Raw genomic sequence first — 15,232 nt, 5'->3', positions numbered from 1 at the left:
AAGCCCAACACAGCACATCTCCCAGTCAACACCATCCCAACTGTTAAACATGGTGGTGGCAGCATCATGTTATGGGGATGCCTCTCATCAGCAGGGACTGTGAAGTTGGTCAGGATTGAGGGGAAGAAGGATAGTGCAAATTACAGGCAAATCCTAGAGAAAAACCTGTTTGAGTCAGCCAAGAATTAAAAACTGGGTCAAAAATTCACATTTCAGCAGGATAATGACCCAAAGCCACACTTGAGTGGTTTCAAAAGAAGAAAGTGGATGTCCTGGAATGGCCCAGTCAAAATCCTGATTTGAATCCAATGGAAAATTTATGGCAACACTTGAAGATTACAGTCCATCAATGATCCCCAATGAACTTATCAGAATTGGAGCAATTTTGCCAGGAAAAATGGGCAAAAATTACACCATCCTATTGTGCAAAGCTGGTGGAGACCTATCTAAAAAGAGTCACAGCAGTAATTGCTGCCAAAGGTGCTTCCACCAAGTACCGAGTTAAGAGGGCTGAATACTTATGCAATCCACAAAGTTTGATTTATATATTTTCTTTGCTGGTTTTGCTGACATTTAACCTCCTTCACATATAACAGTGTTAAGTTTGACCATTAGAGTTTTGAATAAAAACAAGTTCCTTAAAAAACATTTTTTTACATGTTTTGCATTTCATCAAAATGTGACATTACTTGTAGGGGTGAATACTTTTGCAAGACACTGTATGAATATCTAGTTCAATTTTAAAAAAGTTAACCCTAATTTATCAGTTTTCATGTTAGAATTTTTTAATATAAATTACAGCATTTTTATTTTATTTTATTTCAAACATAAAACTGGTCATTATTTCACTTATATTTCTTTTTCTTGCTGAAGTAAAGCAGAATATAACACAACTATTCCATGGAACAGAAGTATCTCTGTTCCATGTGGTAATAATAGAACAGTTTAACATACACACACAGTAAAGCAGAATATAACACAACTATTCCATGGAACAGAAGTATCTCTGTTCCATGTGGTAATAATAGAACAGTTTAACATACACACACAGTAAAGCAGAATATAACACAACTATTCCATGAAACAGAAGTATCTCTGTTCCATGTGGTAATAATAGAACAGTTTAACACACACAGTAAAGCAGAATATAACACAACTATTCCATGGAACAGAAGTATCTCAGTTTAACATAACTACCCCATAAAACAGCTGATATCTTCCATGAATGAATCCTGCTGAGGAAAATAACATCAAGGATGGGATGGACACACAACCTCAACTGGATTTAGCAGCTCTGATTTAGAGGTTTAGACAAATTTTGAATTTAGAAATATAAAATATGTACCATAAAAAGAGTGAAATATGTAGTATTCGCATAACACACATGAACTATACATATCCTATGTTAATTTTTGAATAATTTACCACAATATATAAACTTTCTTGTACTCTGAGAAAAGTATACTGCATCACCACATAATGTCTTTCTTCTGGAAAGCATCATCACAATATAATGCTTCTCCTTATCCTGACATCAAAAACTACCACCATACACTACAAGTAACAAGATGTTCCAGTACTAGCCTTATCTTAAAATTAAATACAATTACATAGTCTCTACTATCCTGTAATGAAGCATGACCACACAAGCTAGGTAACTGTCTTCTCCTGAAAAGTGTCAGAACTATAAAAATTACCTGTCCTTTTCTGAGATCCTGTAGACTTAAGCTTTTCTTTGGTTGGGACTGAATCTTTCTTTTATACATGTTGCTGTCAATAGGTTTCTCAATGTCAGTTCCTTTTTCTTAAATCCAAAGAATTAGCATTCAGAAAATCAGTCTTTAATTATAAAAACTGATGTGTACAAAAAATGTTTGAATGTTCTATTAATATAAAAAAAGTTATTTTAAATTCCAAAGTTAAATTTTATTCTCATATCATTTAATGAGGTAATAATTTTTGTTGCTAAAAGAATTATATAGATAATGTTTTTTTTTAAATTTGTGAAATAATCAGTAACATGATAACCACACAAACACTATTTTTACTATTTAATACAATGAAGTTAAATACCATCTTGGTTAAATGTATACCCAATACATTTTTAACAATGATCACATATTCTTGTACCTACATACAGAAGAAAGTTAACATTAAAATTCTGAAGATCTAGATATCTCTCATGTTGTACCTCCTTCACATTAGTCAATGCCCATGCTTATTACAGGAAGCAACAGATTCCCATAGTCCCATAATGTGTAGGAAAGAAATAAACATGAAAGACTGAAAATTTTAACATACATTTCAGTCATGAGTTTAGATTAATTATTCTTCCCAACAATGATTATCCATTTCAATCTCAGCTGCTTGAGGTATAACTGGAAGCCTTATCTTGATGAACCCATACCCTGTTGGCCTCATTTCCAGGTGGAGATCCTTCTTGATTAGGTAGTGTACTGTTGCCTGTGACATGTGGACAGCTTTTGCCATTGACCTTTGTGTTCATTAACCCTCATCTGTATTTTTCTTACCACAGCTGGGGTACAACTGTTGTAGGTCTTTTTTTCAATGATTCTGGTGCCCCAACTTGATCCAATGCCATTAAGTACATTTGATATCTCCCCTTCTTGAAAATTCTAAATCCCCAATCTGAACACACCTTTATGACTTAAGTGTATAAAAATTTTGTACCAGAAAGGGCTGTTACATACCTTTCTGTAAGCAATAAATTTTAAATGGCATCACACTATTTATGAAATACCAGGACAATGTCAAAATGTAGTCCTCATACATGACATTCCACTGACTTCATTCTAACTGTATTTGTTATGCGAGTATGATTTCCATATTCAAAATAATGTTAATATAATATACTTAATCCTCTTTCTATATCTAGTGTTTAAAACAAAGAATATTTGCCCAACATGTCAAGTCTATCGTAGTCATGGCCCAATTCAGTTGCCAAAAGAATTTCTGCAGTTGTAAGGAATTAAACAGAATAAATGGAATAAACATAATAATTATATAACTTGTTGCACCATGAAAAGTTTTAAAAAAGGTAATCATTATAATGACCAAATATAGGAAATCTTGAAAAGATAGGCACAATAAACAAAAAATTATGCTCCAATGAAATTTTTTCTTCATTTTTCTTTGTGGAATAAAGTGTATATATATATATATATATATATATTACATCATGATAAAATATCAAATATTAATATTTCATAGTAAAAAACTGTAGAAATACAGTTAAAATAATTATTTTTTATTCAAATTTTGAAATTTGACATGTAGACGGGCACTCAAAACCTAAAGGTGCACAAAATTTGTGACAGGTTAAGTATAACAAAGAAACAATGGTACCCGAGTTTGCTGACTGTGGCCATGTAGCTGACTTGGGTAGAGAATCTTTGAAATGATGGTACATGTGATGTGTGAATGTTCCAGTATAGTGCGATGAAAACTTGGGGCTTGATTTTTTTCCTTTACTCTTTAGAGCTACCTTTTTTTCACCCCCTTCGCTACGAATTCCTATATTTGCAAAATCTGGATCTAAAACCTGCTCAGGAGAAAACACTGGTGGTTCTAAGGGTGATGCAGGAGTAAATGATGAACTATCTTTCTGGAAATAAACAAATTTCATAGTAAATCTGTCCTTAAATGACAATCAAATATTAAGTGTGCAAACACTTAGCAATATAGTGACACCTCAGAAGATATCCAGAATATAAAAGAACCTTTTATTTCAAATCATACAGTCAAAATATTCATTAAAATTGGATGATAACAATGTAATAAATTTTCCATAGATGTTAATGCTACTGACTAAATTTGGTATTATTTTTATAGGTTTTCTTTAAATTAATTTTAAAATGTCTATCATTTTATTACTATTTATTTATAAAAAAAAGCCTCCTAATTTCTACTATTTGTTTCATTTAAAAGTTTGATCCAAGTCTCCCATTTACTATATGCAATGATGTACAACACTTCAAATAATTAAGTTGGATGCAATCCGTTCAAAGTCAATGTATGCACAACATACACCTACATGCTAAGTTTAAAAAAATATATCAGTAGTCAATTTGGTCAAAATGAGTTGCTGCACACAATCAATGATCATTGGTGTCAAGTACAATAAATCCTATTCGACATAAAGAAGTAAATTAAAAATGTCTTAAAACTAACGTATTTCTATCTAGCATACAGTACCAGGAAATACAATCCTTACCTGTTTTAAATGTGGTTTACCGATACTACTACTATTGCTCTCACTGCACAGGACCTTTGGTATTGTCTGACAAACATCTTTGTCATCAGGTCTGCTACTGCCAGTTATGTTATCTTTGTCCCCTGCACCAAGCTCCGGTGGACCACTTTTCTCTTGTCTTTTTTCAGCTAACTGATTCTTCTGCACATAATCACACAGGGGACAAATGTTTTCTACTGCATAAGCTAAGTCCTTCTTCATGATCACTCCATGCTCTTTACATGTAGATGTTTCATGTTCATTACCAGCATTTTTGTCCACTATTTCATTATCTGTGTGCCAGTTATAACATTACCATATTACCTCAGATGTCAATCCTATATTTATCTGGGACAGACTCTTAATTGGACACACTTATTTCTGTGCTTATTCTATGTTCTATATGACTAATTTTCTGTTAATTATGAAAGACTGTAAGACAGATGTTTATGCATAGTTATAAAACAATATTATTCTGAGTTTTCAGTTAAATTAATAACATATCACATATATATCATAAACATCATCCTGTGACCATCTAAAGTTGAATTACAAGTATTTATAAACCACCAAAAATCAGCAACTGGTAACCCTTGTGTTTTACACCAAATTTTGTGAAGCTTCTTCTACTACTGTTTGACATTACTTGCAATTACTTGATACTTTTATTACGGTTGTCATTTTATTGGTTGAGAAGTTTTTCATTTTAAGCAAACACAGTTCACTTTCAACAACAGTAGTAATATAAAATTTTTTGACAAAACAATATCACAAAATAACAGATGCATGATAAGAAATCTTCCTGTCAGATAGACACTGGGGCCACTTTTATTTTGCAAATTTTTCATGTTGACGTTAGGCACAACCTTTGTGAACAGAATTCATAACAGTCAATCAGTATGCAAGGTAGTCATTTTAAACGACAGACTAATGTCTTTGTAACATTATCAATAGCAAATGATGTATCAGTTAATTTTATGTCATTTCTTCAACACATACTATCTCTATATATATTAATGTAACATGAAGTAACATGTTCTAAACAAGTAAATTATGTTGTACATAACATTAAAACTACATCAGTTAGTTCTAATACATAAACACAAAGTGAACATGAAGATCAGAAAGTGTTTACCTTGTCTGATGGGACGTACAGTTTTTAGATACTGGTCATCTCCAAGGGCAATGGCTTCTTCTGTGTCTAAGCTGTCACTGTCCCCAGCTTCATAACCAGTTCTACAACAAAATTAATTATAGTGTAAGTTATGTGAACTCTACAAACAAGATGTAGAAATGGTTTTCCAATGCAAAGCATCTATAAACCATCACAAACTATATGCTTCAATAACTCTACTTAAAATAAACTATACACTACTTTAGTGTTCCTACACAATTAAAACATTAGGGTTGACATAAACACAAGGATACATATATATAAAAATTTAAAACAAAAATAAGGATGATTTAGGGATGGCGATGCCAAAAAGTACAGAAACAAGGTAGGGATGAATACACAAAACCATACAAAATTCCTACATAAGTGGACAAAGATTGCGAAGAGCTGAAAACAGAAATACTCATTTGACTGCATGGTTTCAACTAAATAGAACAGATGAATGAACAAGAAAATATCTGTATACAGAAATCCCATATCAATAGGTATTTTCTGCACACACTACATGGAATGAAAGGTGAAGAGGAGCAGAAAAGATAATCCCCAGAAGATAGTAAGTTAGCACCCAGTGAAACAAGTTTGCCATTCGTATTTAAAAAAAGACAATTTCCAGTGATAATGGCATTTGTGATTGTAAGATATAAAAGACTATTTAGTGCAGGTAGTATTAATTTATTTTGTGAGTTAATATTTCATGATTGCTAAGTTTTTTGTTTGTTTTTTTATAAATAAAGAGTTAAAAGCAGACAATTGTTGGAAGTTGTGTTTCTAAGTTATTGATGTCGAGACTATAGAGATTTCTAGAATGCCTCAGTGAGAGATATAAAAAAGTAGAGACCAAACGAGAGACCAGAGAGCCAAAAGTAAAGCCAAGTGAAAGATTTTTCGTCAGAGAAAGGTTAGAAAACCTATAGTTAACTGTTGTAGGAGTGAATAGCCTAATGGTTGATATGTTAGGATAAGATTAACAGTTTTCTGACATTTTTAGGAGAATAAGTTGTCTTGTCAAAGGGTGTTCTAAAGCAATTGAACCTGCCTGTGTGAATTTTGACAAAAAGTAGATGAGTATCAGGAGTTCAGGATACAACTGCAGTAATTCATGAGGCAGCATAAGTGAATTACACACTGATAGTGTTTAAGATAAAAATAGAGAAAAATAGTTTGGCTTGTCAACTGAATTCTAAAGCAATTGAAATGGCCTAAGTTGACTTTTGACAATCGTTGAATTTATCACCAACAAGTCACAGACACCCACTGTAAAAGAATCCTCAGCCCAACACACCCATTTAACTTACATTACTACATATTTCTACTAAAAAGTAAGTTTCCTGACAGTGATAACTATTCATAAGCCTCAGGGACAAACCTTCAATCAAGTTGGAGTATTTTTGCTGGAACCAATGTTTGGACATGGACAATTGAATGTGGTTGGGATGAGAACAAGAGATAAAAATAATTTTGAAATATTTATGATTGGTAGAGAGAATCAAGGAAGAGTGATGAATGATGATCGAATTTTTACTTAAAATGTGGTGATAAAGAATTATCTTGAGACTGATGAAATAAGTTAACAGTAGATGCATTTTGGAGATTCAGACAAATTCATTTTAGTTAAATTCTATAATTTTCATTAATCATTCAACAATGATTTCCTGTAAATTTTGATGGGCTTTTAAATTAGTAATAATATAAAAATGGCTAATTCTCATAAGCTTGTAACATTGACTCAGTGGCTACTTATGAAGGGATTTTTGTATCGCTTTGTGTATTCATTCTTACCTTGTTTCTGCATTTTTTGGCATTGCCATCTCTACATGATCTTTATTTTTTTCAAAAGTTTTTTTATGACTTGTTTCTTTCTTTTAAACAATACCAATGAATATTTTATAATGAATGATAGCCACTATTAATGCATCAGATTTAGCCTGGAGAGATGAGTTGTCATGGACATCATGTGTTGAAGTTAGTGAAACGCTATACTGCTTCTGCACTCCCAAAGTTAAAATGCAACCCTTTTACACATTATATAGCTGCAAAAAATCAGGAATTACAAGAAAGTCTTCATTTTCTCTTCTGTTTAACTGATTTCTGTATTTCTGATTAAAGAGAAAAAAAAACAAACAATAAAATTCTAAATCTCTCAGTGAAACCTAGTGAAGATTTGGAATGCTGAGTAAAACATTATACCCCTCATTTATTTCTAGGTCAAAAAACAAAAGAAAAAAACGTTTTCATATGCACTTGAACAATTCTTCTTAGCCCCTAAAAATGTTCAAGGAGTTCTAAGAATTATGCTTCAGTAATGGTCTTACGGATTAATAAATGGGTAAACAAGGTAAGAAAAAGTGTTTGTGTAACACTTTGCATGTGAACAAACATCTGAGTGACAATTTTCCTGATGAACTTCCCTGCAAGAACTTTCAATATGGTGTTTGTGGAAAAAACAGCTAAATTGTTTTTGGTTCACTTGTTAACAGAACGGTGTAGAATTAACAATAACAATACAGAGTGGTAGGTAGCTGGTAAAAAACCAAGTTGCTCCAAAAAAATCACTTAGGAGGTTTTTTGGTGTTAACTTAGTGACATTAAAACCTTATGAGGGTTTAGGGTGTTAACTTAGTGACATTAAAAACTTATGAGGGTTTACGGTATTAACTTAGTGACATTAAAAACTTATGAGGGTTTACAGTATTAACTTAGTGACATTAAAAACTTATGAGGGTTTATGGTGTTAACTTAGTGACATTAAAAACTTATGAGGGTTTACGGTGTTAACATAGTGACATTAAAACCTTATGAGGGTTTACGGTATTAACTTAGTGACATTAAAAACTTATGAGGGTTTACGGTATTAACTTAGTGACATTAAAAACTTATGAGGGTTTACGGTATTAACTTAGTGACATTAAAAACTTATGAGGGTTTACGTTATTAACTTAGTGACATTAAAAACTTATGAGGGTTTATGGTGTTAACTTAGTGACATCAAAAGCTTGCTCAGAGGAGTTTATGCTATTAACTTAGTGGTAGTTGGCTTATGATATAAACCTAATGACATTAAAACTTACTCAGAAGGCTGGCTTATGATGTCTTCTTTGGCATCTTCAGAAGCTATCATTGTACATTGCGTGGCTAAATTTTCACAAAAAGAAAACTTTACTAAATATTTCAAAGTTAAGTAACTACAAATGTACATGAAATAAAAAAAAATAGCTGTCAATAATAACAACAAAAATTACTAACAGAAGTGAAATTACAGTCAGTAAAAGTTTTTTACCACATGATTTGTTTCGTTAAAGATACAATGTGACTGGATTTGAATTTTTCATTATTTTTGCTCTTCCAAGATTCTACATATACATATAACTTAAAGGCGGGAAGTTCACAAAAGTGCTATCAGTGCTTGCTTTAAGATTGATATGTGCCAATATCTCACACACAAAGATAACAGCTATCCATCATTCACAGTAAGCTTTTAAGAGCACCACCTTCTTAAACTTTTATTTTTGCTTGAGACTATTATTGGTTTCCGTTTTCTTTACAATTTCGTTCTTTTTAAACAATGAAACACGTCTCATCCCTAGAATAAAAAACCACATTCATACCACATATCACAAGGTAAAACAATATCCATTAGAGGCACGGTAAAGATAGTAATTCTAGTTTCATAACTCATAAGACTCCCCAGGAGGTAATGTATGGATTGTAATTTCAGATTCATGTCTCATGAGGATCCCCAGGAGGCAATGTATGGATTGTGATTTCAGATTCATGTCTCATGAGGATCCCCAGGAGGCAATGTATGGATTGTAATTTCAGATTCATGTCTCATGAGGATCCCCAGGAGGCAATGCATGGATCGTAATTTCAGAATTGTGTCTCATGAGGACCTCCAAAAGGTGTCAAAAATTAGTTGAATAATGATGCAAAACTGCCAACTGAACATTAATTGAACTTTTTGGAAATAAATAAGATATAAAAATATCAAAATTCTAGTAATTGGGTCTTTTTTAGGGTCTTTGTACATCAATATTGTTGTAATTGGATCTTTTTTTTGGGGGGGGGGCTATGAATTTTTTTTTTCGGACAACCAATACAGCCTTCTGAATAACCTGTAAATTTCCTTAAAATCGAGCCTTTCACACACACACTCAATTCGGAGGAACTTGCACAAATGTTACTAGAAGTGCCTTTTACCCACACCAAATATAATGAGTATCTTTGCTTTAAATAACTTCAGATAGTGAATTTTAAAAGCAACTGTGTGTACTCTTTATGACCAAAAACATTGTTATATTGAGAATACCCAGATATCAGTAACTCACCTGTTTTGTTTTCATTTGTTGAATCAGTCTTGAGGAATAACAAGCAACTATCTAGCACCTCTAAGAAGTTCTTCACAGAATAAACATCTCTAGCAACAATGTCTTCTCCAACAATATGAGACAAAGAGATATTCAAAATATCCAGAGACAAAGTATCAATAATAGCTTGAACATTGTGGACTTCCTCTTCTGTTGTATCAGGGTTCATTTTTAACTCTGAGAAAAGTTTCAAAGTTGATTTACAGAAATCTTAAAGTAATGACTATTGACTAATAATCATTAATCACTTTGATAGTGAAAACAGATGAGAGTATTTCTTATTTGTATTTTTAATTATTTTAAATACACCATTTATATGCTTTTGGTCTCTTCAGCAAACAAGTACACAGAAGCATGTATATGGTATTTGTAAGTTTCGTAATAAGGCTTGTTAATTTTGCTATTCAGCAAGCTATCAGTGTCATGCCCATTGCTAGTATTGAACCCTGATTTTTAGCATTATAAGCTCTCAGGTTTACCACTGAGCCATTGAGGGACAAGGTTTGTTGAAATGTAACAGCCTAAACTACATAGTTTAGCAACTAAAACTATAAGGTTTGTCCTGCATTTCCATTCCACTAGCTTCCTTTAAACTACCTAGTTAACCCACAGTTTACTCTAGGCAATTAAATCTACATCTTGTTAGAAGTACAGTGAACTTAAAACATGTTCAAGTTACCTATAAGTTAATATATCTAATTTTGTTCATGCTTAAAAACATGATAAACATAGATGACTGGATATTTTAACATTATACATAACAATCCATATATTGGCAAGTGAGCTTTCTAGCCTTTCACATAAAAATGTATGTTAATAATTAGTTTTCTTTACTAGGGTAGTTTACACCATTACAAAGTTAACCAAGAATGGGCCAGAATGGAATCAAATCATATCCTAATTACTTTTCAATGTACAGGACTAACATCAAATTAAACAATTTCAAAATTTTTCAGTATAATACTGAAATGTTTCAACTTCTGACTACGTTTGAAGTTTCTCAGAGACACAGGAAAAAAAAAAAGGAGTTAAAAAATTAATTATTAACCTTAAGCATGAATAAATATTTAAAGTTAATAAAAATGCCAACAATTCATAAAACGTTAGGTAAACTACAAAAAAAAAAGTGCCTGAAGTCAAGAAGAGATTTTTGTATCACTAACCTTAATGATAACATACATGTATTAGTGCTAGTACTGTAGGAATTCACAGAACTTTTCATACATATGAATGATTAAACTTTCCATATTTGCCTTCTTTCAGAAGTTAATTAATTTATGTCTCACCTTATGAGTTAAAATAAACACTAATCAGCATGTTGTTAAATTGTGAGAATGTCCAGGAAGGTAAACTTTAATTACAAGATCATCGCAAGCAATGAAAAAAACAAACTTTAATTAGAAAATCATCACAAACAACGAAACAAAAGCCACTAAAACTGTCAGAGGGTTGAGTAAGGCTTTATATTTGGCTCAATAATGAAAGGCATTTAAATAATTAGAAATTACTTTTTATTATAATACCAGTGATTTTTTCTATGATGTACATTTATATCCATTGATTTAGGATATGATAAACTTAATTTTAATTTGTACATGTATGTCCATTTCAAATAAAAGAAACTAGGTGGCTGCTGTAGTTTATCTAGGCAATCAAATTAAACAAAACTAGTCTAAACTCTAAGTAAGGCAAGAGAAACAAATGTATAACAACTTTACACGCATTTCTAAACATTACTTATTAATACCTGGAATCGTTATGTTGAAAATCCGGAGGAAGAGTTCTGTAAACAGTGCGGGATGAATATCTCCAAGGCAACTCACACGAGGTATAGGCACATTACAATTTATAATAAGCTTATTTGCCAGTTCGAGACATTCTGTGGGAAACATCATAACCCATTAGTAGCTATTTTGAAGAAAGACAGAGATCATGTATCTCTAGAACATGATTTAAAGCACAAACATCCATCTATTCATTGAAAGCAAAAAATATATTTAATTCATACTTAAGTATGAATATGAACTTGTGAAAACCACTCAAACATTTTGGGTACCTTTCACAAGGGAATAAATTTATGGAGGGTTAATTTCATTTTATAAAATATAGTTGCATGTGCTAATGCAGTAGTGTGTTACCATAGTTGCGAACCCCGGTGCCATACCTTTAGTACTTATTTACGATTCATGATTACTTTTTGACCATTTAGAGTATTATTCAACCAAAGATAAACTTATGACTGGACAGTACAAAGTTATGACAGAAACAGTCTCTAAAAACCTCATTCTAAGTCAATATGTAGCAGCACTCTCATGTGCAAAATGAGTGTTGTGGTTACAAAAAGATAACCTTTCAATCTAAGAAGCTATTGTGAAAAAACTGAGCATATATCTTGGTACTGTTAACAATGTAATAATCAAGGATAAGAAGTCGACACTTAGAAGACCACAAGCTTCCAGCCACACCTCAAAATTCACAGCTATTTTCATTGAGAAAGATGGCCAGTGACACTGGAACCACAACAATCTCAATTTACCACATATCTGTCAATTAGATACAGCTCCAATGGACTTTTATACCCACGGCTTGTTTAAACATGGTCTTGAAAGCTGGCATGATGACAAAATGTTATCAAAGCTAAAACTAACTCACTCACTAACCTCACATCTTCAACATTTGTGAAATGACTCAAAAAGTTCACTTCTTCTTAAACAGCCCCTAACAACTTCACTTAGCACATCATCTTTTAACCTAGCAACATCATACCATCATGTGCAGAATTCTCTCCAATACTGTTAAACCACATAACATTTTGGTTGATATCCTCATTTAATATTTGCATTATGCTTAATTTTTCTGTTTGCACCTACTATACACACTTGAAAGCACAGCACAATGATTTCTGCTATAATCCAAAGTTATACTTTCACACAGTCACCTGATATTCACAATAACAACAAACTCATGAATCATATTTTCGGGAGTAAAAAGCAGCTATTTATGACTGGTAAGATAAAAGGGACAGGACATGGTGTTGAAGTTCAAGAATCGAAATAAAACACTTTACTTAATAAAGCACAAAAGCAACCAAAAATAGTGACAAATGTAGGACTAAATAAATGAACAGGAATAAACTTCATCAGACTTGATCATAAAATAAATACAAGACTATAATAGGACTTCCACAGTGACTCTTAAGTAAAAAAAAAGACAAACATCTCTTCTCGAAAGCCCAATCCAAATTCTTCCTGACAGTGTCAAAGCTGCATATCACAAAGTGCATTCTGCTTGCACACGATCAATTGGAAAAGGGCCCTTTTCCAGTTGATTGGGTGCAAGCAAAATGCACTTTGTGATATGAAGCTTTGACACTATATTTCTGCATCCCGGTGCACCAGGATGCAGAAATATAGTGTCTAAGCTTCATATCACAAAGTGCATTTTGCTTGCACCCAATCAACTGGAAAAGGGCACCAGGATGCAGAAATATTTCTGTTCCAGGTGGACAGCCACAACATATTCCCCATACACAAAATCAAGTACCCCATGAAACAACAGATAAGTTCCTAGACCAGTCAAGCTACACAAAGTAACACCACAGGTTAAATCTATCACGTTACCTCTACCAGATTTATTCGAAAGTCAAAACCTAGAGAAATTTAAGAATTATGTAAGTTAAGTAATAAATGTATACTAGTGTAAGATATCTACATACTACATTGCTAAACTTAAAACACAAATCTGAGTACATTGTAAAGAACTTCATAAGTTTCCTGTGCAGTCCACCACATGTGCACTTTTCAGTACATTTGGTTAGTTCTCTACTTAAAAATCCACAGTAATTTTACATTCTCCAAACTTAAGAACAGCAAAAGGTTTAAAACAGTGACTAGTATCTGACTTAACTTGTTTCTCAAAATCTAGACCTTCTTCCAATGTGCACCAGGTAAACCCATTACCTTCCTTCACTTCCATTACAAAAGCATGCTTAACTTAATGCTTTCATATTTCCTTTCTTCATTCTATAACATTCTCATTTAACCTGCATCTCTTCCCAGAACTAACTTCAGTTTTTTGTGCAACTTGTTACTTAGTTTCTAGAAAAATACAGAAAAACTAAGGCATAATATTACAAATGAAAAATACAATTATAAATTGTGCAATCTTCATCAATAAAACTGAGGAGACATAATTCTCACAAACTTCCCCTATTTTGATATTCATTTATTTTACATACTAATAGTAAAAATAAACCAGTATTCCAAACTTTTAAAGAGTTATGGACTTGTGCCCCATGGAAAGGTTATGGGTGACTTTGGTAGATAAAAAAGCCTCCTGTTGTTTTGCCTTTTCTATTTATATTCTAAGCCATAAAGTTTACATCATACTTGCCTTCTTCTAAGTTGTTTCCATCATGGGAAGTCTTTGTATATTGATTTGGTTTCACCATATTTACAAAAAAAGACACTTTTCTTATTCCAACATATATCTCCTATATAACATTTGTTTCTAATGGATAATTCTGAAAATAGATCAAACACAACATTAAAATAATATTTTTTCAACAAATATTTGCATAAAACATAAATGAAATTTAACTATAAACCACAAGATTCTTTACCAATTATCTTATTTCACTCCTCACCAACAGCATTAAGACTCGACAAAGTTATAAGTCAAAACACTGCCAAAGAAATTATTTTAATTCAGTGAAAAGTATCTTAATATTCATATACTTAAATATTATAAAAGCCTATTCGACTTAATAAACAAATTATATTGAAAAAATTTATTTTATCCAAAACAAAAACTGTGTTGATATTGGCCATTTAACAGTTTCTTTGATGCTACATGAATCTACTTTAAAATAAACAATTTTCCCAGTTCCTACCATCAGCTCCCTCAAGACAACAATATGCTGATTCCTGCTATACAATAAAGTGAAATATAATAAAGACACTTAATTCTGCTGAAGTTTCAAACTTTTTAAATAACTCAAAACACTCTCATAATAATTGGACATTAAATCCATTACTCCTACTTCTATCCTAATGATGAGCTGGTCCTTGTTTTGTTTGCTTGCCACAAAACTAGGCAATGGGCTACCTTGCCTTGTAACCACCATGGGGACTGAATCCCAAATACTGATGTTATCAGCTACTGGGGGAGATGATGGACTAGACTTGTATATGAAATACAGTTATTTATTTTATCTTTCACAGCGATTGTTTGTGTTTTACTATTCCTTTTTTTTTCAATATTGATTACAATTTTACTGAAAGTTCTCAGATTCATACTACCCATAATATCATGTCTTTAGTTATATAAAACAAAATGAAATTATCTTTTGCTTATCATTAATCTAATGAACCACTAGTTACCAGAGCAAATACTGTTTGTTTGTTTGATTTTGAATTTCGTGCACAGCTACACGAGAGCTAT

General features: G+C 32.1%; 1 protein-coding gene across 1 annotated transcript in view; it reads right to left on the bottom strand.

Annotated features, from left to right (window-relative positions):
- Positions 1-14,313, bottom strand: part of LOC106458707 — a gene marked incomplete at its 3' end in the record, with an annotated part of 28,380 nt that extends 14,067 nt beyond the window's left edge. The window contains exons 1-8 of the mRNA XM_013918249.2: positions 14,183-14,313; positions 11,538-11,669; positions 9,752-9,967; positions 8,495-8,558; positions 5,388-5,488; positions 4,235-4,545; positions 3,367-3,625; positions 1,698-1,804 (exon numbers count right to left, since the gene is read on the bottom strand). Coding sequence (XP_013773703.1) covers positions 1,698-1,804; positions 3,367-3,625; positions 4,235-4,545; positions 5,388-5,488; positions 8,495-8,558; positions 9,752-9,967; positions 11,538-11,669; positions 14,183-14,240 — 1,248 coding nt within the window. The remainder of the gene's footprint in view (positions 1-1,697; positions 1,805-3,366; positions 3,626-4,234; positions 4,546-5,387; positions 5,489-8,494; positions 8,559-9,751; positions 9,968-11,537; positions 11,670-14,182) is intronic.
- Between the last annotated feature and the right edge of the window lie 919 nt (positions 14,314-15,232).

Source organism: Limulus polyphemus, unplaced genomic scaffold, assembly GCF_000517525.1.
Source record: "Limulus polyphemus unplaced genomic scaffold, Limulus_polyphemus-2.1.2 Scaffold503, whole genome shotgun sequence".
NCBI classification, from domain to species: Eukaryota; Metazoa; Arthropoda; class Merostomata; order Xiphosura; family Limulidae; genus Limulus; species Limulus polyphemus.
This window is presented reverse-complemented; position numbering and strand designations above follow the sequence as displayed.